Consider the following 26,642-nt stretch of genomic DNA (forward strand, 5'->3'; position numbering starts at 1 on the left):
AGGAGGAAAAAAGAGAAAAGAAGAGGAAGAAAAATGTGAACAAAAGAATCTGGGATGCAAAAATAGGAAAAAAGGCTTAAAGAAAAAAATATAGTAGGAGTGGGAAGGAGGGAAAATAATAGAAAGGAAAAGGATATTAACATGCAAAGTGAACCAGAAAGTCTTTATGAAGAAAAGGAATCAGGAAGAAAGATATGTGATATCAAAAAGAAATAAATACTGACAACTGAGTAAATAATGAAAGGAAACATTTAAAGACTCAGCAGTGGATTCTTGAGCAGGCTAGAGGGAAAAGAAAGGCAAGAACAGAGAGAAGGAGTAAAATAAGGAGAGAAAGAAGTCAAATTTCATGCTCTGTGATGTTATCACAGGATGCTACACTGAGTAACTCCTGCAGTCTTTTCTGCCGGAAAGCCTGACAGTGATGCTTAACTAGGTAATGCCATGGGAAAGCAAGGTGCAAACAAGTCTAGCAGGAAGAAAGAAATGCCTATATTTGACTTTAGTGCTCTGCAGTGGCTGAGCAAATTGAGCTGTGTCTCTGTTTCTGCTATTTGACAGCAACAACAAAAAGTTTACAAAGCACTTTCGCATTGCAAAGCACATTGTGAGAAACTGTCTTATTTGTTTCTCAAAATTCTCTCAGGAAGTTATTATCGTCCACGTTTTGGCGGGAAAATCTGAGACCCAGGCACATTAGGTGTTCTGTCCAGCTGTTAAGTGGCAGAGTTGAGACCCAACCTTGGGTCTCCTGAATCCAACACCAGGCTCTTTCCTGGAGAAATTTACTATCCATTTTATCACTAGTGAAACTCATATATTTTCTGGTTCTAAAACCTATAGTGTGCCCAAATTTGCTGGTGAGGTACTGGGTTTCAGAAGAGAATGATAGTTTTTGCCTCTATTATGCTTCCCCAGTGCACTTCCCATTTCTTTTGGGCTTCCGCATCCACAGGTAACTTGAAAGGGGAGCCAGGCATTCTGATGGCTGGGGTTGGGGTGATGGGGATGGTGACGAGGAGAGCAATGGAGAAGTATTCAATGAAAAGCAACCAATTTATTCCATGTACCTTGGTAATTAAAGAAACCTCTGGACTTTTTCTCATTGTTGGATGGAATGACAGTTCCAATGAAGAAGTTTACGATAGCAATGAGAAGAATGACCAGAAGAATCACTTGGGCCTGGAATGGCAAGGTAAAAGGAAACCAAATTAGATTTATTTAATAACTTTTTACATAATTATAAAAGTTAGAAGTGTCCACTGCAGAAAGACTCCATCTGATTATTTCAGTTAAATCTCTGCTACCCCGAGTAGGTAATAAGTGCATCCTTATTAGAATGGCATGTAAACAGGCCTTATTCTACTTGGATGCATACACCACATTTTCAATGGAGCACGTGTTTGGGCACTTCAAGGTGACATTTCTATAACACTCTAAGTAGCAGGTGGGTAACTTCCACCATTGTCCCAGGAATGTAAATGAAGCCAAAAGTTTTAACACTGATAGACTTGAGGGGGTTTTGTTTGTTTGTTTTTGGCAGAGCACTTATCGGTTGTTTCTGTTCCCAGAGCTAACTGCAGGAGTTCCTGTTGATACTAATTTTCACGAATTCCCTTTTTATATTTATTTCTTTATTTGCTTGCTTATTATTGATTTCTTCATAGATCATACGTAGGGATTAGGCCTGTTTTGGTTACAGGTGAATATCAGTGCCTAGAAGAATGCTCAACACGTGGTAGGCACTTAAGTTTTGTTGAATGTGTGAATGCATAATCTAGAAATAAATGCCATGTAGGCATGTTTTCTATTGACTTATACAGGTGGGAGGCTTTGGCTGTCTTTCCATGTCTCATGACCGCTTGAGATCTAGTTACTTCATCCACAGGCATGTAGGAATACTTTCAATTGCACCGGTCACTTGAGGGAATTACAAAGGAGGCAAAAGACATGTTTCCCATCATTCAAAAATTTGCTATCCATTTTATCACTGGTTAAACTCAGAGATTTTCTGGTTCTGAAGCCCATGATGTGCCCAAATTTGCTGGTGAAGTACTGGGTTTCAGAAGAGAATGATAGTTTTTGCCTCTTATATAGGTGCCTCCCACCTGTATAAGTCAATAGAAAACACTCCTACATGGCATTTATTTCTAGATTATGCATTCACACATTCAACAAAACTTAAGTGCCTACCACGTGTTGAGCATTCTTCTAGGCACTGATATTCACCTGTGACCAAAACAGGCCTAATCCCTATATATGGTCTATGAAGAGATCAATAATAAGCAAGCAAATAAAAAAAATTAGTATCAACAGGACATTGTGATTAAAAAAACATAGGAGAAAAAACATAGGAGAACCCTACTTTAGATAACTTTATTCCCTGAGCGAGGCAATGAAGTTTAGTAGCAGTAGAGGGTAGCATTTAAAGCTCTAGCTCTGTAGTTAAGAGTGCCTGAATTTGAATCCAGGTTATATCTCTATGGCCGTCAGTAAATTGTGTAACCTCTTGGTGCTTCAGTGTCTTTATCTTTTGCAAGTTTCTTTGGCAAGTTTCCAACACACTTGCCATGTCTCTTGGGCTTTTGCACCCACAGGCAGCTTGAAAGAGGAACCAGGGTTTGTGATTGAAAGACCCAGGCTTCCAGCGTGCACCACTGCTATGATCATAAGGGGTCTGTGCATAAGGCAGCCGCTTTGGTGACAGCACAGAGAGACAAAATACAGCAGTCATGTGACTCGTGAACCCTGAGTCATGACTGCCTGGGCTTCATGCTTTGCAGGCTTGGTGTTCCACCTAGCACTTGCCTGCGCATTTCACCATAGCAGGTAATAACAGCAATTCTTTTTGAATATGGAGTTCCTTCTACTCCTGCAATCTGTTCAGGACCTGACCAGCCACTGTTGATAATATCATTTTTGAGAAATTTACCTTTGCCTCCCATTCCATTCCAGCTACTGAAATTCCTAGAAGAATCACCACTGTGATGGAGCCTATAATCCGGATGTCATTGCTTGGATCCACCATCATCGAATCACTCTCCTGGGGAAACAAATTCTTAAGTGCTTAGAGATACAGCTTTTTGCATGTGAGTCTTATTGCAATGTTTAACTGTAAAAAGAGTTACTATACAATTACACCTGGGGCCATATAGGATAATAGAAAAATGGAGTATTCATAAATATATGAAGATAAAAGAACCTAACTTTTTTTTTCTGTGATAATAGACCTTTGATAGTCAAGGTTAGGAGTTAGACATTTTAGAATTCATTCTAGCTTTTGAAGCCATTGTAGTACTAAGTAAAAATATGTATACACATACATACTGTGTTTTATTTCAGAAGAATGACTAGTTATTTCTGTGTGTTAAGGGGAATCCTAGCAGAATAAAAATGAATGGTTTACAGTATAAATACTGAAAATTAAGTGGCGTCCTATTTAAGAACAGATGACACAAACCTGATAATGCATCTCTTGAAGGTACTATACCTTGTGAACTGTAAGCTTATTTATTTATCTAATTTTTAAGTAGAGGTACTTTTTCCAACTGAATTCACTGAATGCTACCATTGCTATGAGAAAAGGACTAGAAATTAGTTGATATATTAGCTAATGAATGTGCTTGCACATACAACATCCTAGACTGGGCACCTAAACTAGGAAATGGCTAGTTTTCTGGAGTGAGTTATCTTAATTTTTCAACTTTCTTTCCTTTTGGAAATCTATAACCATAATCATAGTACTACTGTTGACAGCAATATCCATTATTTATCTGATGTTTCCTATTTTACATAATATTTCATGTACATTATTTCATTTGATCTGTGCCACACTTCTGTGAAATACATACAACAGTATTATTACACCATGTTATAGATTTGGAAAATAAAGTCTGGAAGAATAGAGGAACTAATCCAAACCTTCTTGGCTGGTAAATGTGAGAACCTAGACTCAAAGCCAGATCTTCTGAGGCCAAGCCCAGGCTCCTTCCACTATATTTATCTTTTTTCCTCTCATTTGGCTGTAATGATATCCCCTAATGCCCTGAGAAGGCAAACTAAAATAAATTGTGCTGCTTGGCAGAAAAAAAGAAAAGCTTTTAATTACCTTAAGAAGATCTACTACAGTCTCAGCAAATCCCACCACATACATAGCAACAGCCACTGCATTAGCAAAAGCAAAGATCAGGCCTATTGACCCACCGAACTCGGGCCCTAAACTTCTGGAAATAAGATAGTAGGCCCCACCTGAAACAAGAAATGAACATACTTTACATTGAGGAACTGCTGGTTTATATGACCAAATGATTGTGACTATCTGAGAACATTTACAGTGTGAATTATTTCAATATTAATTTTACAACTTCCTAATAATTTTAGGAAACCTGTGTTACCCAGTGAATAACGTAGCCCTTCTTGGTACTCTGTACTTAATCTACAATAGGGGTATCCTGACTTAATGAAGCCCAATCTATTAAAACCTAAATGCAAAAAATCTACAAATAAGAACACAGCAAACTTTACCAAGAAATGTGTTGACTTTATAAAAATATCATTGGAGTATTCAGATTAATAATGCAACTGAAGTAAAATTATATATAAAAAATTTCCAGGAGTAGGAAAGTCTAGGTAGAAAATGGAATAGGTGAAGTTTATCTTTGTTATTCTAACTTCCTTTCTGTTGTGTATATATGTACTATATATATACATACATATATAGATATTTGTACATATATACAATTTCCTGATATATATGTACTGCATAAAACAAGATATCTGTATTATCCATTCTATAAATCAAACTTGCTTTTCTATGTTTTTAGTGAAAGAAGGCATGATATATATAAACATATATATACAAAACATATATAGGTACATATGTAAAATTTTCTGATATATATGTGCTGCATAAAACAAGATATCTATAAAGTGTGATATATTATTCATTCTATAAATCAAACTTGGTTTTCTATGTTTTTAGCTCAAGAAGGCATGATTATTACTAAATACCCATATATGTATGGATGTGGCCAGTAGGTCCCTTGCCTGTTGGCCACTGAGAGCACAATGTTTGGGAGTGGCAAGTGGGAAGAAAAGTGGGGAGGGTCTGGAACAATTACTTCTTCCTTGGACATTGAAAAAGTAGTTCTATTATATATATATAGTTGCATACTTCAGTGCACATGAAGGATTGAACTAGATTGGTCAACTGCCTAGAGGGGTACCTAGGGCAGCTTATTGAAGGTGAAAAGGACTAAATGTTAGGAGGTCTGATTATCACAGACCATAGTAAGATTGACTTCTTATATAGAGGTGGCCTTGGAGGTGGGCACAATTGGCACAGGAATGACAAACACACACACCTAAAAACAAAACAAAATTACTTTTTGCTGAGAAGAAATTTGTTTCACTATAGTAACTCTTTTGGGCTCAGGGGTCAAAGTCCTCTCTAAAAATGTAGCATATTGTCTGGGTGGAGCAAATCCCCATTATTTCCTTTATACAGATTACCTGAAACAAATGAGCTAGCCAGTTACCTAGGTAGGCTGGGTCAACATGAGAGACAGGCAGAGGATGAGAGTGGACGTGTGTCATGGGCAGGATGGTGTTTTAGAAGGCCCTGAGTAGGAAGACCTGGATAAGGTGCTCAAGTCGAGAACCATAGAAACCAAAGGGGAAAGAGGGGGCGAACAAAGGAAGACAGAATAACAACGATACATTTCATCCATTTCACTTTCTGCCTAGGCCTGCCTACTCCTAGATTATTTGAAAGTAACTCTTTGCTTATTTATTTACTTATCCCCTTTTAATGGTCTTCCCTTGCCTGTTGGCCACTGGGGGCACAGTGTTTGGGGTGAGCCCCGAGGCCTGGGTGCAGGGGTGGTTTACTAAGTGAGAACCATCAGCAATGCCAACTGGGGCACTGAAGAAGACCCATGCTGAGGGGACCTGCGAGAGAGCCAGTGGGTCTCGTCCAAGGTACAAAGAAACCATATATTTTGCTATAATATTCCATACCTTCTTACTAGACACATAGTCACTCTCCACTTCATAAACATGTTTCGTTACAAAAAATGGGTGGTGTCAATGAAGATATTCTCATTTTAGTTGAGAAAAATTTTGCTTTGCTGTTTAAATTTTCGGTTATTTTGTTTTGTTTTAGGATATTGGGGACTAATTAGCAATATGTTAATTTCACTTCCAATAGTAAACTAACTCCAGACATTACTAGTAACCAAACCTCTAGTCATAAGTAAATTAATTGGCTTACCTCCTCTTACTACTCCATTCGTGCAAATAGCAGACATAGAAATACCTGTGAGTGTTGTCACTACCACACTCAGGCCAATGATGATGACTCCAAGACCTGCAAAATCCCCCAAGAGAGGTGTTTGGTTCCAGTATTGAGAGAAGTCACCAGTACTTCAGGAGGCAGCACTCTGAATCTTGTCACAGAAAGATCCACCTCCCTGTGAAAACCTGAAATGTTCTAAAAGATCCCATTTCATGAAGGTCTAGGAAGCACCTGAAATGAACTAAACTTTAAAACGGAAGCCAAATCTGGGAATCATTTTCCAAGGAACATCAGCTACAGGAGTGCAGACTAGCCTGAAAAAGAAAAAGTTTACCTAAGGAAGGTGCACATCTGTAAAGCACAACCTACAACGTGTCAGAGAGATCCATTAGAAAAGAGACCAGAGTAGACCTGGACTATTCTCATCGTACCTTAGGTTTTCTTTGGCATCCAGCTCCTCCAGATAACCAGGCTTCAAGAACATTGGGCTACTTCCTTGTTCCCATCAAAAAGAAGTATAAAAAACTGTTTGCCTACCCGTAGCAAGTGATGAGGGCATTAGATATCTTAGAGATTTTACCTCCACGAACAAACCCGTTAGTTGCTATCGCAGAAGTTGACAACCCAGTAATAGAAGTTACCATGGTGGAAAGAAGAATTATGAGAACTCCAAGACCTGTTAGCAATGAAAGATAGAAGATATTGCATTTTACTTTTCTTTCTTGGATTCTCTCTTGCTGCAAACCACACTCCCTTTAATTTAAGTTTTCAGGTCCATGCCTCGGGCTCCAATGGGGTTTCTTTGTGCTAAGGAGAAACTGGTTTGCCTGGCATAAAGACCAAGTCAGAGAACTGCTCATTATGATGAAGGATGCTTTCCAAAAGTAAACACAATCTAAAGTGCAGCCTTGGAAAGGAAAAGTTGACTTATGCTGGTGTCCTGGGGGAGAAACTATCCTGGCTGTGAAAAGAGAAAACATGACATTTGACCTTCTTTCTTGCTTGAAGGAACCGGAATGAGAAAGTTGGGGGTTTGACAAAGGTTAAATCCTTCCCCATTTTTCTTGCATCTCTTTGCCTGATGAAAGAAACCAACTTGCATTACCTTTGAAAACACTCCAGAAAGGTCAGTGATGAACTATTAGAGCCTGTGTTGCCTTTACCTTACAAATGAGGGTGCGGATCACAAGTTTAATTACCTCCTCTGACACATCCATTTGTGGCAATAGCAGAGGTGGATAAACCAGTGATACCAGTCACTGTCACGGCTAAGCTGATGATAATCACACCAAGACCTCAGTTGAAAGAGGAAAAATAAAGGGATTAAATGGTGGAAGAATTCATTGGATCATTTACATAAAAACCAACAAGTCTAGGGTAAACATCAAAGGACCACATTTGAGTTTAACAAGTTGGCCAGAAAATCACCATGGAGTAAATGCTTAGCTTTGAAGTTTTCTGCTTGTAGTAGCTCTGGTTCCAAGAAACTCAAGAGCTAAAATGTGCAGAACTAAGTTGTACAAAACAAAACTACTAGGGCTGGTCAAAATTTAATGTGCATCCCATCTTCTTCTTCTTCTTCTTTTTTTTAGAGACAGTCTTGCTATTTTTTCCTGGCTGGTCTCAAACTCCTGGCCTCAAGTCATCCTCCTACCTCAGCCTCCCAAGTAGCTGGGACTACAGGCTTGCACTATTACACCTGACAGAATTCCATCTTTGGAGAAGTTCTAGACACCTATAACATGATAATTGGCCTACAATTCCAAGCTGTCAAGATAACTGAGATTAAATGTTCACCCTTCCAGGCTGCTATCTTTTTACATACATTTGGTCACATAGGGGTGGGGAACTACAGACAGTATAGCAAATTATTCACCTGGCAGATGGGTAAAGTGGAAAGAATGAAACTAAATTTCATTAACTTATTGACGGTGTGAATTCTGGAAAGTTACCTGTTATTATAAGTCACTTTAAATAAATAAATCACTGAGCTACAAAATAACAATGAAATTAGAAAGAATGCATGTGTAAAGTGACTAGCATAGCACATGGAACACAGTACACACTCAATGATACTGCTTTTTGATCATATCCACAATAGTCATAATACTTACTGCTTTTTAAAAACCTACTCTATATCCAGCTATGTGGCAGGTAATGCAAGAAACACAAGGCACAAATAAAATGAAGTTTAAAAAAGTGCCCCAAGGATTTTATGGTTCAGAGGGTTGACGATTATAAGGAGAGGGAGAAAGTGGTAGAGGCCAGAATTCAACGAAGGTGTGACTGCTTTCAGCTTCAAGAAACACATAGCCAGGAGGCTACAGAAGGGTATCACAATATACCACTTTAGCATAAGGATTATTTGGACAACTGAAAAAAGTAGATACAAGAAAAGCTCTCGATCCCCTTCCTATTTACCTAAAAACAGGACATAAATTTGTCCTCTCTCCCCTCTCTACCAGGAAGTGGTGTCTCTGATCACCAGAGACAATTTTGGATGCTTATCAGCCTGACGAAGGCACCACAGGCATCTACACAACAAGCTTTGCTGACTAGCTCTTATCTTCCATTCCTTTCCTTATATGTTTATCTTGCCAGCATTTGCCACCCTATGAATGAAAAGTCCTTTTCCTGGGCCGGGCGCGGTGGCTCAAGCCTGTAATCCCAGCACTTTGGGAGGCCGAGATGGGCGGATCACGAGGTCAGGAGATCGAGACCATCCTGGCTAATACGGTGAAACCCCATCTCTACTAAAAAATACAAAAAACTAGCCGGACGATGAGGCTGGCGCCTGTAGTCCCAGCTACTCGGGAGGCTGAGACAGGAGAATGGCGTGAACCTGGGAGGCGGAGCTTGCAGTGAGCTAAGAGCCGGCCACTGCACTCCAGCCTGGGTGACAGAGCAAGACTCCGTCTCAAAAAAAAAAAAAAAAAAAAAAAAGAAAAGTCCTTTTCCTTTTCCTTTGTCTTGTCACTTTTCTACAATTTAACTGTTCTTTTGTTAAGATGATACGTAAGCCCATGTTCTAACCACCCCTTTAAGTCACTCATCGCTGAGTGGTCCCAAGTGTGTGTACCATGTACATGTTAACAAATTCTGTTTTTATCTTATTGGTCTGACTTTTGTCAGTCTAATTTATAGGCCCCCAGCCAATTAACCTAAGATGGGTAGAAGATAACCATTTTTCCTCCCCTACAATACCCTCTCTAATGGAGGCCGACCAGAATTCAGGGAGAGGGCTGTGGAGTCACAGCCACTAAACTCACTCTGGCTCCATCCAGAATGCTCTGGTCTGGGCTTTTTGGTAAGTTCCCCTATGTAAAGTGAATGCTCCATAGTTGTTGGCAGTCTCTCTTGTCCTAAGGATGGTTAGAAGGGTAGTTAGCCAAGAGAGGCTGTTATCTCTCTGGCCATGCCGGAAGAGAAGGGAAACTGGAAGGAGGTTAAGGACAGCAGTGGGAATGAGTCAAGGTATTAAAGGGTGGTTCTTTTGAAGCTCTTGGCCATACCCTGTCTCTAACAGGAGCCTCTAGGTTTTTTTGCAGGTTAAAGTGCAGTGGGAAGAGGCTAACTAAGCAGAGGCTGCAAACTTGGACCACATTGCTTTGGACCCTGTAGACTCTTAAAAGCTAGGGGTTGTAAAAAATAGTTGGACTAAATTCTTCATATCTGTTGCAGGGATACTGTGGTGAGCAGCGCCTCTATATCACTATGTGGCTTCAGGTCCTTGTGCCACTAAAGGTTATTTATTTTGCACTTGTTTTGCTCCTGACTTTGTTTTGAAGAGGCTTGATAGAAAATGTTTAGCATACCCCAGAAACTCTACAGGACCATATAATTTGCATCTCGTAACATTAAACCTACTCCAACCTTATTATTTCCTCACCATTATTTTCCTTTTGACTCTAATTTTTTTCAACAATTCTTAATTCATCCTTTTGCATTGTATATATTTCTGAAACCATTTGAAATCTTGGAACAAAGTTTTAATACTTTTGAACAGCAAGGGATTTGCTTCTCTCTCATAATCAAAAATAAAATCCCAGGGTAGAAGGCAGCTGGGAGCACATTCAGTTCATTGTTTTCTGAAATTGTGGTTCTTGAACCACCTGCTTCAGGAAATGCCTGAGGTGCTTATTAAAAATGCTCATACCTACTGAGTTTGGATCTTTAAAAGTAAATCCCAGGATTCTGCAGTTTCCTAACCTAACTTCCCAGATAATTCTTATGCATCCCTCAGTAAGACAACTAAGCTACCCTCAGCCTATTTAACTTGTGTCTGCCTGTTCAGAAAGGTACTTTAGCTTTATCTTCAAAGAATTCATTGGGTAGGAATTAACCTGCTCCTTAATATTTAGAAAAGAAAGGGAAACACTGAATATAAGTGACTTGCTTCAGGTCATACTGGCTTTTCACACCCAACATCCTTGCTTGATGGTTAAATTTATTGGAAGCCATCTTGCCCCAGCAAGGTCTCCAAGATAGAGAAGAACAACTAGACAGCATTATCAGCTCATTCTACCCTTTGCTTTTGGGAACAAGACAGCCAAAACTCATAGCCCAGAATGGTTACCCAAGGGCTGTAGCTACTGTTACTCCTGGCTCCAGATTCCTTCTGGCTGTATTCCCAGGATCTGGGCTTGAAAACGTATTTAGTTTTCTTCCTCAATCTACCCCCAAAGCAAGAACAAATAGATGTATTTGTTTCTTTTCTTTCCCAATAAGGAAAACCCAAATTCTCTTCTAATATATAATTTCACTACTTCAATATAAAGATCTATATTAAAATAAAATTAATGTCTGATAGTATAAACTGCTTAGCAGAAGATAGGATTCTTCATTCTCTACAGTTTTGCAATAAACTCAAAACTGCATTGACTGTGAAGAGTAATGTAAGATCTGATTAAAGCTCAGATTACTGCCCAAACATATGGATGTTAAATAAGTTGCATTAAAAAGAATTACTCTTGCCCTTGGCTATTCTTACACCTCCAAACAAAGTAATGTTTCTTGATGATCTCAATAAGTTACTAAACTACCCTTAAAAACCTAATTTTGCATGAAACCCTGGAGCAAAACCTTGGCAATATTAAGATGCAGATTTTCCATGGAACGGCATATACTTATTTTGGACCCTGCGGCTGTGAGCATTCATTTGCTATGCATCATAAAACCGGCAAGCAGCCCTCTGTCAGGAACCCAGCGGTTGCCAAACATGAAACATGGAAAAACTATGGGAACTGGCTCTAGTTTTTCAATTTACAGCTTAGCCCTTTCTTTTCTGAGTTAGTCTTCTGGTGATGCTGAATGTGTTTTGAAGAGCAAAGTCAATAAATAATGACCAACTACCTTCTAAAACGTGAATTGAGATACCTTCTGGAGTGCTATCTGAAGGCACAATAGAACTTCCATATTCTTGAGACTAAGTCTTCTCCGGAAAGTGAATTCATAATGTATTTCCCATATATGGAATAGAACATCATTAATTTTTATCTCATTAAATGGGGAACTTTAATAAAATTCAATTATATTTTTCATAAAAACTTTACTGGGAGGCTGAGGCAGGAGAATGGCGTAAACCCAGGAGGCGGAGCTTGCAGTGAGCTGAGATCCGGCCACTGCACTCCAGCCTGGGCCACTGAGCGAGACTCCGTCTCAAAAAAAAAAAAAAAAAAAAAAAAAAACTTTACTAATATACTTTCAACAAAAAAAGATTTGCTAGAAGAAATAATATTTAAAATGGAGTGTAATATTTAAAACATTAAACAATCACTCAAAATAATGTCATTATCCATTTTTCATTTAGAAAAAATAACAGTAATATACATATTATCTTAGTAATTTCATCTTTCACTTTAAGCTCATATCTGGCAATACTCGATTAGACTTTGTTTTCTTACTGCTGGTACCTGAAAGTAACACAATTATTTTCTTTGGAAAAAGTTCAGCAATTCAGCATTTTTATTAGTCAGGTCACATTTTCACCAGTTTTCCCACAAGATATTTTTGTTCAGTGAAGTTTTACCAATCATCCCAAGAAGGATACTCTATAACAAATGAGAGGCAAATGTCAATATGTCCCCAAATACAAATGTTATTATCTAAAATTAACGTGCTGTTATATGTCTGTATACCTAAACTCTATCAAAAGATAGAGATATCTCCTTGAGCATTCGCCTGTTTGACAAGCTGGAAAATTCCAGTCTCACAGGAGTTAACTCTTCACCTTTGCTTTCTGACAAACATTGTCAAAGAAGCAAAGTAAAAGGAGCTCAACTGTAAATTATTTCTGTGACCTTCATCTCACATTCAGTATTAATGGTGAAAAAAGATTGCTCATTGAATTTGTAATTTATATCGAAATTATTTAGGAGGGGAAAAATGCTTACCAATTCCAGCTTCTCCAACAATCCAGGAGAGGCGAATGAAGAGCATAACTCCCCAGATGTTCAGCATGCATCTTACCTGTGGATAGAAGCGGTATTGAAACGAGACAGGACAATGATAGTGGGACAAAACCCGGAGCTCTTCATAATGCTGTGCCCCGGCCTTGTTCACTCTTAATCCACTAGAACATTGAATGCATAGTTTGAATTTGTAAACAGAGGAGCTTTCTCACCAGCACACCTTTCACCCATCCAAACTTCACGACACCAGCTTGATCGTCTTCCTTATTTTCAGCTTGTTCATCTCCAGGTATCCCATCACCGTTAGCAACTCTGTCAGCTGAACTTGGGGTGATTGCCACATTCTGCATTTTACAGACAGCAAAAACACAGTAGTTGGTCAACGAACAAAGGGTTCCATAAAACTTTTCAAGGCAAATCAAAACAATTGAAATAAAACTTAAAATACCACAAAAAAATAAAAAATAAACCCAAACAAACTAAATATATTCTGAGCATTTTAATGAAACTTATATTTTTTGCCCTGGAAGCTGAAAGCTTCGTTTTGTGAGTCATCTTAAAGTGTTTTTTAGGGCTACAGGGGTGGTGAAGGAAACCTGAGCTGTTCTTCCACTAGCGAGAATATTCCCTCTGGTGAAAAGTCAGATTTGGATAAGTTTAGTATATAAGAAGAACAAAAGAAAGAAGGGCTACAAGGAAGGGAGAGCCAGAGTAAATGAGGGTCTTTGGAAGTCATGTTACGACCAAAGAGAGAACCTTCCTGAGCTAAGCAGAGGATCTGCGCTTCTGTCAGTAAAACTCCCTGTACTTCATTTTATTCATCTATCTATCTATCCATCCATCCATCATCCATCCATCCATCCATCCATCCATCCATCATCTATCTATTATCATCTATCTATTATCTATCTATCATCTATCTTTTACCTATCTATTATCTATCTATCTATCATCTATCTATTATCTATCAATCATCTATCTATTATCTATCTATCTATCTATCTATCTAATCTTTTTTTTTTTGAGACAGAGTCTTGCTCTGTCACCCGGGCTAGAGTGCAGTAGCCAGATCTCAGCTCACTGCAAGGTCCACCTCCCGGGTTTAGGTCATTCTCCTGCCTCTGTCTCCCGAGTAGCTGGAACTACAGGCGCCCGCCACCTCGCCTGGCTAGTTTTTTGTATTTTTTAGTAGAGACGGGGTTTCACCTTGTTAGCCAGGATGGTCTCGATCTCCTGACCTCATGATCTGCCTGTCTCGGCCTCCCAAAGTGCTGGGATTACAGGCTTGAGCCACCGCACCCGGCCTATCTTTTTTTTTTTTTTTGAGACAGAGTCTTGCTCTGTCACCCAGGCTGGAGTGCAGTGGCACAATCTTGGCTGACTGCAACCTGTGCCTCCCGGGTTAAGGTGATTTTTGTGCCTCAGCCTCCTGAGTAGCTGGGATTACAGGCATGCACCACCACACCCAGCTAATCTTTTGTATTTTTAGTAGAGACAGGGTTTTGCCATGTTGCCCATGGCTGGTCTCGAACTCCTGAACTCAGGCAATCTACCTGCTTCAGCCTCCCAAAGTGCTAGGATTAGAGGTGTGAGCCACTGTGCCTATCCCATTTTATTCATTTTAAATCACGATAATAAAACTTCTCTACACACCTCAGAGGATCTTTAAGAGAATTCAGTGAAAGACACATAGACCTGTTTTCTTTCTTTCCTTTCTTCTTTTCTTTTCTTCTTTCTTTCTTTCTTTCTTTCTTTCTTTCTTTGTCCCTCTCTCTCTCTCTTTCCCCTTCCTTCCTTCAACAATGTTGAATTCATGAGGTGGACTTGAAAGTTCATGATCTCTACCACTTAAGAGCAGATATCCTAGTTTCTTATCCATTCTTGCCTCCTACTTCTTTTATCTTCCATCTCTATGGGATAGCTGATTTCTTATTGCTTCTTCTGGGTAGGTCACATTTAAAAGGGAAGAAGAAGAGAATGAATCCTAAGACAGATTATTTTATTATTTTCTGACAGTATTGGGAAAAAATGGAATAACAGAAGAGATTGAAGTTAATAATTAAAATTTAGTTTTTAATTACCTGAGGAATATGTTAATCTTAGATATCCTCAGTCCTTATTTGCACAAATAATTGAAAGCTAACATAATATATTCACACCAGTGTAAGAATAAAGACAGTCCAAAAAATTGAGGCTAACCGAGTGGGGCAGAAACTGGTCATCTATACCAGCTACAAATGCAAACCAAGTATGTAATTCAAAATTTTCTACTTTTTAAAAAGCAAAAAGAAATTAGTGCAATAAATTGGGTTTAGATATGGACCCTTACATTTTAATGTTATATTTAATCTTTGGAGAATACCATATTTCTAATATTTGCAATATAAGTATTTGTTAGCAATAGTTGCACCCCAACTTTCTGGGAACTGAATCACAGGAGTGTTTTAGTAATGTATTTTACTTAATGGAATATCTATAAAATATTATTTCAATATATAATCAGTATAAAAATATTAGGAAATATTTTATATTCTGTTTGTAATAAGTCTTTGATATTCAGTGTGTATTTTCCACTGGCAGTACATCTCAATTTGGATTAGCAACGTTCCAAGTGCTCAATAGCCCCATATGGTTAGTGGCTACCGTATTGGACAGCACAGGTCTATACAATGCAGTCAATTTCAGATGCATGAAACATTTGAGGCTGTTTTTCTAGTCCATTAGAAATTCTGTTTTTCTCTGAAAGAATTCTATACACATATGGCGGGTGAATAGGTCAAATGTAACTTTCATTTTTTCATTACTGAAATGTATAATCAGTGAGAGCAGGGAATTGAGGAATGTGTTAAAATGTCCATGAATGTTGAAGGGATTATTTGGTTAGGAGATCCATTTATTTGGCTTGATTTGAGAAAAACTTAAAAAAAAACTGTCAATATTGTAGTTAATCAAGATCCCATAGCCAGACCATCAGCAGTTACTCACTTTGGGAGAGGGCAGTTTTCATTGTGTAAATTAATTGGGGATCCCAAGAGACACAGCCTTAGTCACTTGCCTTTTTTAAAGTTGGTCTTGGGAATAAAACCCATGTTTTCTGATTAAGCTTGAAGATTTGGTATGGGAAATTGCTCTGCTACCTGATAAACTCCAATGGTGATTGTGACCCTTAGATATGAATTGATGAGAATATCCAAGACTGTAAACAAATCTTACAAAGTAGGCTAAAGGATGAATAGGATATTTAAAATTTCCTCTAAAATGAACATTCCTTCCTGATGGATGCCCTCTCTGGTCACAGTTTAATGGTTCTTCAATTTATCACTAGGACTTCACAATATGATGCAAGAAGAATATTCTATGAGAGAATGGCAGAGAAACCACTATATGTGCAAGTTAGTAAAGCAATCATTTTCTAAATTATTCAAAAGTATAGTCAATGCAGGGTGTTCAACTCTCCTTTAGGTAAGAATAATATGTTCAACCCGCTAGAGTTCCAAAGTTTTAAATATATTTATACCACAGAGGGAAAAAAACCTCAAATGTATACTTCTTTTGTTGACTATTAAGATCTGATAGTAAATTTACAAGCACAGAAGCCATTTCCATTGCTTACTCTCATGTAGGAGCCAAAAAAAATCTGGCACCATAAACTAGGATACTTGGAATCTAGTTTTGGTTGTGCAGTTAATTCAGGGTGCGTCCTCCTTCAAGGTGTTTAACAGTGCTTGAATACTGCCAATAAGAATAAATCCAGTGGCTTTTGTGAAAAATCTTATCTTGAAGTAATTTACTCTAAGGCAAAATTGTTTTTCTCTGTTTGCCATCTTACTGTTCTGACATGGCAAAGCAAACCTTGGTTTTACTCTTTAATAAATGCCTCCTTAGTAAATCAGAACAGCAGTTGTAAACTCATCTTATCATCAAAGTACTGAACATGACTTTGGGTGGAGGATTTGTGGGGACCTGATGGCTATGAGCTGTGTAGCAAGTGGCCTGCAGTCTCCTGGCTGGTTCATGTTCTTGAGGCCAAAGTCTCAAAGACTAAAAGTTTTATGATTGCTGCCTGAAACCAATTTTTCCCTTCATACATTGAATTAATTTGTTTGTTCACACTCCCATTACCATAAATGATGACCCATAACCTTTTATAAATGTATTCTAAATTATGTAGCTTTAGGGAATGATTATTTATTTACTAAGAATTTTATCTGTGTGTTAAAGATTCAGGAAAAGTAAAACAAAGTATGTTTAAAAAATGAAAAGAAAGAAAGACCACTTGATAAAAGATTATCTCTACTCCAGTTTTGACAAGCTAATGAATCTTCAATCACATGCAGTTTAAAGGGCAATGAGTTCTTGATAATGAAAGATTAAATTATTTTATTTAATATGTAATGTGATTTTCAGACCCCAGAAACATATCAGATACCTTTATAGCTATTATCAAAGCAGAGGAAAATAAATATATTTGTTCTTTAAGTTCCAGCTAGATACTATTTGTTACTTAAATCTTTATGGGGCAGGGAAAATAAATATATTTATTCTTTAAGTTCCAACTAGATAATATTTGCTACTTATACATTCTTTCGAATTTTGAGCCTTTAATCTCAGGTTGATAGAATTCTTAGACCACCACCGAGAGACAGTTCTATACATATTTACACCTAGATGATCCTCATGTTGTTTTAAACTTTCTTTTATTATTGTCATATTCAAACATATGTAAAAGTAATGAGAATAACAAAATAAATGTCAGATACTCATTATTGAGTTTCAACAATGATCAACACATGGCGAAACTTATTCCACCTAATCTAAGCCCCTCCCACTCCTGCCACTCAATTATCTAAATGCCAATCCCAGTAAGAACCAGATGATTCCTAAGCTTCATTTCAGAACGAAAAACATATGCTTCTAATCATATTTCCATACTTTACTGATCAATATTATGTTTATACGTTTCTATCCCTTTGGGATAAAAGGCAATATTTTAAATTATGAAAATGAAAGTCTTTTTTTTCTTGTTTTGAAAGTTATTACACATTATGCCTATAAATCACTACCAATGGTCACAATTTGTAATCATAATGCATTTAATATAGCTGAAACCACATATCTCACACACAAATTGACTTGTGTTTTTGATAATTTAGGACAAAAGTTAGCTATGTGCAATGAACTGGCTATGAAAAAGAAAATGGAAAGGTTCTTAATATTTTCCAAGTATAAGTTTAAGGGAACTACTACTCTTCTTGTCATCTATTACTAAACTATTTATAATAAAAAATTCTTTTTGGTTTTTGTTTTTTCCCATAGATTGTTTTGACAGCGTGAGCTCCCCAGGGAACTGGCCTTGAGTACTAAGAAACTCTAACTAAAGTATCAGAATGAACTCTTAGTTGCAGAGTTTCACTCCAACAAATATTTTAGGGGTGGCTTCTGGTCACTGGTCATGAAGGCGTTTATTGCTTCAATTTTAATGTCTATTTTATTTGGCTGTTTGTTAGCTTAGCAATTATTTCTAATTTCAGATATCCCCAATTTGAATGCCAAAGTTGCAAATTTGAACTTTGAAACACTGTAGAACAGGTTATTTTCTAGAGAAAACATTTGTACATTTTTGTCCTTTTATAGAAGATAAGTATTTAATACATTGATTTACGTGGTTTAGTGTTTGTTAACTTGACTACATTTCCCTTGTTCGTATCCATAACAATGTCATTTGACTTATAAAATTCTAGAGGAGGCTGGGCGCAGTGGCTCACGCCTGTAGTCCCAGCACTTTGGGAGGTCGAGGAGGGTGGATCACGAGGTCAGGAGATCGAGACCATCTTGGCTAACAAGGTGAAACTCGTCTCTACTAAAAATACAAAAAAAAAAAAAAAAAAAAAATAGCCGGGTGTGGTGGCGGTGCCTATAGTCCCAGCTACTTGGGCGGCTGAGGCAGGAGAATGGCGTGAATCTGGAAGGCTGAGCTTGCAGTGAGCCGAGACCGTGCTGCTGCGCTCCAGCCTGGGCGACAGGGTGAGACCCCGTCTCAAAAAAAAAAGAAAAAAGAAAAAAGTTCTAGAGGAAAGAAGTCAAGTCACTTTAACTCACTTTACACAGAAACTCTTGTAAATACATGGTTAATAAATGCTTCTGATGATGACAATGAAAATGATTGAGACATAATTCTGTAGGACAAGCAATACGATTTTTTGTCACAGTCTCAGAAAAAAGGACCGAAACAAGGAAGAACCTCCTGCTCAGCCCATCATGACAGTGTGATTTTCTTCTTCGTGCCTGAGGCCCGCCATTCTCCACAGCTGTTGAACGAGTTAATGAAAAGTGCCGTGGGAAAGCAGACTGAGGATGGAAAGTAGAACTTCAGAGCAAGGACTCTGGAGTCCTGCAGACGTGAGTTCAACTTACGAGCCATGTGACCTTGGTGTCTTGACCTTGGAAGTTCATTGACTTTTGCAAGTCTTTGTTTTCTCTTCTAAAAGATCTGTAGCATTTTATAAAACTTTCACCATCCATAAAAAAGCAATACTAATAGTACCCCCCTTGAGGCATCGTTGTTAAGGATTGAGTGAGAATTTTTTAAGTGCGAGCACAGTGTCTGAAACATAACAAGTTCTCCATAAAAAGTTGGTTATTACTACACTGCATTTAAAGCTAATGCTTTTATTTACAAATTGTTTGTAGTTGTTAACAGCATAATGATCCAAATATACCATCATTCCATTGATTTTTGTTTTGGATTAGTTTCTATAGAGTTAGCTTCTTTAAGAAAAACATTTGTCTTAATTTTATAGTATTTTATACTTTTCATAGATAGCTTATTTCAATGACACATGGCTTTGATAGAAAGTCTCTATATTTCCTTGAATCCTTCTAAATTATATTTTTCTGAAATGCTAACAACAATGGTGGTTAGTAAGTCTGCAAAGGAGTTCCATTTTGGTTAGTCCTGTAGTAAAGAATTGTATGAAAAGTTGGCCACAGGAATTAGGCTGGATACCGAAAGCAAAATTCTCTTTACAAAGTAAAGGCACTAGATTAATCTTTGCCAGATGCCAAATAATTATTACATATGCTTTAATATGGAAAGATCTCCAGGGTATGTTTGGTAAAAACTGCAGAGTGCAGAACAATGTGGAAAATACGTTCTAGTACATGTTTGAAAATAAATGTAAACAGAAAGTTAGATTGATAGGAATCCAGATATCTATAGATATATGTGTATGTTTATATAGGCCTAGAACATTCCTGGAAGGATTTACAAGAAACTGTCAGTAATGATTGTCCTGGAGAGAATAACTGAATATTGATGTTAGATGAGAAACATTTTATTACATATTTTTTAGTACTTGTTAAATATTTTGTTAGTATTCATTTTACTTTTAAAATAAAAAGCTAGTATAAAAATTACCACTATCATCAATGATCATTTAATTGAATTCTTACCCATTGTAAGGGTAGACTTTATACTCATAGAAACCAATGTTCACAAGCATCTTGCAAGACAAGTAGAAGTTATGTAGCTCGTACAAGAGCTTGTACAGAGCAAGTAAAGGATAGTTGTTTCTTCTGCTCTTAAGCAGAGTTTTCAGAAATTTATAGTTCATGGTCACAAGTATAGGTATTTAGCTCTTTACTAACATAGATAATAAAAATAATTTATTCAGTTATGATCTCAAGTCATTGGGATTACAAATTCTGTCAATATCTATCACACCTATAGTTTCATTTAAGGTAGAGCCTTAAAATAATGTCTTTCAAACCTGTTTTTTATTTTACCTATTAGAATAATTTTGTCATGTAACTTTTTTCTCACTTGGAAATTATAACCAAAATTTACACAAAATCCAATTGGTTTTCTGACTAACCATGTTCTGCCATTCAGTATGAATGTGCTATTGCTATTATAACTTTTAAAAGCATTATAAATCACAGTTACAAAAAGTATTGTCTAGCTTATACTATGTCAATTACCTTCTACTTTTAAATGATTTAAGTAAACGCTATTATTTATATTTTTTGCATACAAAATCTGTGAAGGGTCTGAGTATAGTCATATATTGTTTGTTCTGTTGATGATTTCTAGTTGTGATTTGAGGAACTACCATAAAAATGTCAAGGGCCACAAGGAGGTGGCAGCATAGCTACAGCACATTGCAGGTTTTCACTTCTTATATTTGAGGGGGGAAAAGTGAGGGAGTAGCTGAGTCAAATTCACTAGCAAACAATAAAGCGATAAACTGAAGAAGGCCCAGGCTGCTACACATGGAGAGGCAGGCTAGGCTGTACAATTTCAGCAACACTAGAATGGGTCTGGCTGCAGAAATGTGCACATTGTAGATTGTGTGGTTGAATCTGAATTCTTCTCCCAATTTGGCTATGTGGATACCTCTTCATGATTTAATCAAGATGAAGTTTCCTAGATAACTGAGCATCAAGTCTTTACAAAGAGTAGCTTATTACTATACGCGTTCAAAATGATTATTCAGAGCTTAGGCCTAATTTTTAATATTTTAATTTGCCATTCCTTTGTGTCTAAGAAAAAAAATGCTTTAAGTCAAAGTTCAGTCTTCAGTTTCATTTTATCTGTTCAAAAGTGATGCAATATTCCAAACAGCTATTACATTTATCTAATGCAGCTATAACATTCCTACTGTGTGGTCATTTAGATGGCTTTCTTTTTCTTTCTTTCTTTTTTTTTTTTTTGAGTCAGAGTTTCACTCTCGTTGCCCAGGCTGGAGTACAGTGGCATGATCTCAGCTCACCACAACCTCTGCCTTCCAGGTTCAAGCAATTCTCCTGCCTCAGCCTCCCAGGTAGCCAGGATTACAAGCATGTGCCACCATGCCTGGCTGTTTTTTTTTGTTTGTTTGTTTTTGTTTTTTTTAGTAGAGAAGAGATTTCATCAGTTGGTTATGGCTGGTCTTGAATTTTTGACCTCAGGTAGTCCACCAGCCTCAGCCTCTGAAAGTGCTGGGATTACAGGAATGAGCCACCACACCCGGCCTTTAGATGGCTTTCTAAACTCCTGATCCTTTAGAGCTTTTCTCTCTTTATTGAAAGATTTACATAAGCCATGGCTTTTGCAATTATAAATAAGCTACTTTTCTCTGTCTGGAATGTCAGTCCTAAGAACAATGTGAATTTATTTCATTTCTTTTTTAATGAAGTTAGAATTCTATTTTCTTTTGTTGTAAATTGGGGAAGTAGATGAATGAGAATATTTAAATTGTGATACTAACTTTAAAAAAGGAGGCAACTTTAAAAATTATCATGCGTGATGTGGTAGAGTATTGTGGGATAGAATTTAAGGTCTTTTTAAAAAAGAACTTTGATTCATTTTAATTCTTCAGAAACAATTGAAATATCTTTTTACGATGCCCTAAATTTCTTTCTGCCTTTTCCATGTCTTGGAAACTACTGGTGGCTGCTTCTGTCAACATTTCTTTTCATTTTTCTTCTCCTCTTTCTCTCTGCCATTTTCCTTTCCTTTCCTGACACAGAAAAGGACAGTGACACCTCAGCTGGATTTCAAGAGTTCAGATTGCCTCCCTTCTCAAAAATCTTCATGGAGCTACCATGTTGTCTGAAATTGTTGCATTGCTAACTTCTTTTGATTAAAGCATCAAATATGCCAGATAAAATCTAAATCTTAGGCCTATAAGGAAACCAGCCATTTGGCAGACTGTTGCTAATTTAGTACACAGGACTAGCAAGGTTTGGTGGGGAAAGGGGATAAGGAAACAAAATTAAAAACATGGACTCCTCCTTAGGAAGTCACTCAGTCTCTGGTGGTAGGACCCAGAGTCAGGGACCCTAGCAGCCAAAGCAAATACATTTTAGAGATGGATTTTCTTGAGGAAGGAAAGGTGAGCAGAAACTAAAGAAAAAATTTCCCCTTTATTAGCATCTTTCCTAAGAGTAGTATTCCTAGACTTTCTGGAGTGGATGATCATTTAAAAAAATACTGAAGGAATGAATGGATGAATGCATACAAAAGGAACTGTTTCAATCATTTTCTTCTCTCTCCTCAAAACTTGGGCAAGAGTAAACTCATTTGAATATGTGACATCTTTTTTTTTGTTTTTTGTTTTTTGTTTTTCTTTTTTCTTTGTTTTGAATATGTGACATCTAATCATTCTTTTTAGCAGGTAATTATGTTTCATAAAGAATGATATTTATTCCAAACTGGTCTGGAAGAGCAGGAAGATAAAGTTGATCAGTATATTTTGGAGAAAGTTATGGAAGAAGAAATCTACTAAGTTATAAGGTTGGAGGCTGGGCGTGGTGGCTCACACCTGTAATCCCAGCACTTTGGGAGGCCGAAGAGGGCTGATCACTTGAGGTCGGGAGTTCGAGACCAGCCTGACCAACATGGAGAAACCCTGTCTCTACTAAAAATACAAAAAAATTAGCTGGGTGTGGTGGTGCATGCCTGTAATCCCAGCTACTCAGGAGGCAGAGGCAGGAGAATCGCTTGAACCTGGGAGGCAGAGGTTGCAGTGAGCCGAGATTGCACCATTGCACTCCAGACTGGGCAACAAAAGAGAAACTTTATCTCAAAAAAAAAAAAAAAAGATTAGAAAAAGTGCTGCCTCATACTTCTAACACACTTGGGAATCCTGGCTGTGTTTCTTAAATAATGAAAAGTTTAGCCACTTCTGCTGCTTCTGTACTTAAATTTAATTTAGTTATTTTTATATGCTTAAGCACATTCAGGAGCCTCAGGCAAAGTTTTAAAGAGGAAGGGATAAAATGCTGAATCTTATAAATCTCTGCCCTCTCTTTAAAGAATATAAAATTACCCCTATGCACTAAAGGCTGGCACCCACAGTATTAACTACAGCAAGCAGAAATGTTTTGCTTGTCATACGATTGACATAGAGACATTAATACTGACGTGAAACCAGCTTGATATTCAGTTTGACATGTTTAACCAAGTGTAAATTGAGTAGACTATAATCATAAACAAGGTACAACATATTGCCTAACATTTAGAGTTAATTCTTTAGTTCTCTATCCTAAGTCAGAAAACATTTGTTGAGCTGGGCACAGTGGCTCATGCCTGTAATCCCAGCTCTTTGGGAGGCTGAGGTGGGAGGATCCCTTGAAGTTAGGAGTTTGAGACCAGCTTCAGCAACACTGCAAGACCCTGTCTCTACAAAAAATAAAAAAGTCAGTCAGGTGTGGTGGTGCATGCCTGTAGTCTCAGCTACTCAGGAGGTTGAGGTGGGAGGATCGCTTGAGCCCAGGAGTTCAAAGCCGCAGTGTCCACCACACTTCAGCCTGGGTGACAGAGCGAGACTTTGTCTCAAGAAAAAAAAAACAAAATCCAAAGAAAAAAGCATCTGTGAAACACTTTTTTGTGTATTTTCTGTTTACTGGGAACTAGGGACAGTTTTGTAAGTAAGATGGATAGTGTTTGGAATAGACCTCTCCATTTGACTGTTTCACATTCATTCATAGTGTAATGAAAGAGAAGGAAATGACCTGAAGTTATGAATAAGGGAGGACACTTGCCTGTGTCCTTCAAGCTTACCTTTGCAAGTTGCTCGTGAATCTCAAGCAGGCTGGGTCGGTTGACCTTGGGTCCACTGATGCTGCCGGTGTTGCGATAGTACTCTATCTTGGGAACGGCATCCATGGTGTTGTGGCCAAAAGTTTGTAGGTAGTATGTGTTTGTGTGAGAATCATAAGCATGAAAACTGGCATCTGTTTTAGCAGTTTCTCCACTTTGGAGGAAATTGTCATAGCACTCCTGATTCCCAGGCCTAAAGCTGATTCTGAGTCTTTTCTGAGCCTCATCCCCAAAAGAGGTTTCTTCATAATGTGGTGGGTCAGTGTTGTCATTTGCCACTGCACTGCTCTCATGGTTCTCATTTATGACATTAACTTGAAAGCGAGTGGTATTACTGGGCACTGAATCCAGAAATATGTTGGAAGAGTTGTTCAGTGACATCTTCCAAAATTGATTTTTTACTGAGCTATCTACTTTATGGTTGTGTTAAAAAATCTATGTATTTCTTCATCAAAATAAACACTAATGTGCTTCCATTAGGGAGTTCCTGGCTTTTGTTCTAGACCATTCAGTAAATAGATTCTTGCTATATTGTCTCCTATGTAATCTTCAGGATGTTCTTCAAAGCTGTCATTGAAAAAGAAAATTAAACTTGTTCCAAGTAATATAAATATATTTAAGTAAGGGTGGGATATAAGGGAACAGTTTTATTTTACAAGACATACAATTTTAAACTCATTTCACTAAAATTTATCTGTCCAGGAACCTTAGTCATGTGAGTAATTAAATCCAATAATAAATAACTGGAAAACTGTTCCAGCAAACAGAATTTCCAATGCAGTCATTAAAATGTTACCTGTGTTTGTAGTATTTGCTTGGATTCAGTGCACTGGAGTTCACTATGACTTTAGCACAGATGTAATTTTACCTGTTGAATACAGTAAGACCTGATGAGAATGTTCTCAGCCTAAGACACAGTTCACTGACAGTACTAAATACTGAAACTGCTAAGTATTTTGATTGATAGGAATATACACTATATGACATGTAAAATGAAAGACAAAACTTCTAAAAAACATTCTTGCTAGTTTATAAAAATCTGTACATGTTCAACTAATAAATTTGTTCCAAATTTTGCTACCTATACAAGTAAAAAATTGTGTTTTAGAATATGCATTTAAAAAATACATCCCCTCAAGATGATGTCTCTGTGAATTCTTGGATCTTTTACAGGATCCAAATGTTTCATTTGCTCATATATTTGTTTGTTTTGCAAATACTAACATGAAACCTTAAAAATATGAATATAGAAATAAGTCATATATCTATAAGAAATAAGTCATATACCTTAAAAAAGTCCTCTGTTATATTTAGGTAAAATAATCATGCTCTACTGACTCACTTTAATGAAATGTCCTCAATAATTGAGAGGTTTATATTTGACTGTGAGATGAATAGACTTCACAATAATTTTCACAATTTCATAGTGCTGGCCTGTCTTAAAACACTTTCTTTAGAATTATATTTCCTTATTTATATCTTAAAATTCAGCTTTTCAAGGGAAGTTCTAGAAACATGAGATAAATATAAATAAAAACTTGTCTCTTTCATGCAATTATTAAAGCTGTGTATTTGAATTTTAAAAAACCCTCAACTTCATTTCTCAAGTATCCTTTCCTGGGGAAATTGTAAATGAAGCTATTACCTTTTTAGTTTTTAGAAAACACTTCTCTTCATAGTCCTTGACACCCTCACCTACTCCTCAGAATCTACTTTATAACACACTATTAAGTATTATTTTTACCCTGCCCAGAAATGTTCAACTTACCACCAAGGAGCCTTCTTCCGAGGAAACGTAACCTGCTTCAGAGTCACCCAGGAATATATGGGGCACTTAGCTTTCAGCCCAGAATGTTAGGCTTCTGCTTATTGGTTAGAAACTTTCTTGAAGGAGATGACTGTGCAATGATTGGCCTGGAATAGTACTGTAAGCCCTACCAGGTCATTAGCCCTGAGGAACCTTAAGCACCACATCAACTGGTAACTAGTAGTAAACCATTAATCCTTTTAGGCAGGAAGTAACATAGTTTCTTTAATTCATAAGGACAATTGCATTGCTTAATAGCAATTGTCCAAAAAATATGAGCATTGCATTAGTCATTTGGGAATAGATTGAGTTCCACCGTCTTATATCAGATAAGCCCTATTGACCTCCTATTGTTTAGCATGTGTAACAAAATATAGTTCTCCAGAGATAATTTCTATACTCTGTAATGAGAAAGTAGTATCTGAAATGATTTTATCTTGCTTGTAGTAGATGTTACCTCGAGTCTTTTACATGGGAAGTAAGTAGATTGGGAGTGGAATCAATGATTTATTGAAAATATTTCTATTTGGGGAAATATGGGAAAAC

The 26,642-nt window shown here is 37.3% G+C and overlaps 1 protein-coding gene across 8 annotated transcripts in view; it reads right to left on the bottom strand.

Annotated features, from left to right (window-relative positions):
- SLC12A1 (solute carrier family 12 member 1) overlaps window positions 1-26,106 on the bottom strand; it is a 103,597-nt gene extending 77,491 nt beyond the window's left edge. Inside the window, exons 1-9 of one of the 8 annotated variants that reach the window (XM_033190204.1) lie at window positions 26,058-26,106; window positions 25,086-25,157; window positions 24,251-24,856; window positions 12,918-13,049; window positions 12,688-12,763; window positions 6,272-6,367; window positions 4,109-4,248; window positions 2,933-3,043; window positions 1,071-1,182 (exon numbers count right to left, since the gene is read on the bottom strand). In XM_033190204.1, the coding sequence (XP_033046095.1) occupies window positions 1,071-1,182; window positions 2,933-3,043; window positions 4,109-4,248; window positions 6,272-6,367; window positions 12,688-12,763; window positions 12,918-13,049; window positions 24,251-24,670 (1,087 nt within the window). In that variant the 5' untranslated portion in view covers window positions 24,671-24,856; window positions 25,086-25,157; window positions 26,058-26,106. Of the gene's footprint in view, window positions 1-1,070; window positions 1,183-2,932; window positions 3,044-4,108; window positions 4,249-6,271; window positions 6,368-6,875; window positions 6,972-7,494; window positions 7,591-12,687; window positions 12,764-12,917; window positions 13,050-24,250; window positions 24,857-25,085; window positions 25,158-26,057 lie in introns of those variants that run through there. The other 7 variants (XM_033190203.1, XM_033190202.1, XM_033190208.1 and 4 more) reach the window with 7 other exon arrangements.
- Window positions 26,107-26,642: the final 536 nt, after the last annotated feature.

This window comes from Trachypithecus francoisi, unplaced genomic scaffold (assembly GCF_009764315.1).
Source record: "Trachypithecus francoisi isolate TF-2019V2 unplaced genomic scaffold, Tfra_2.0 Lachesis_group3, whole genome shotgun sequence".
Lineage (NCBI taxonomy): Eukaryota > Metazoa > Chordata > Mammalia > Primates > Cercopithecidae > Trachypithecus > Trachypithecus francoisi.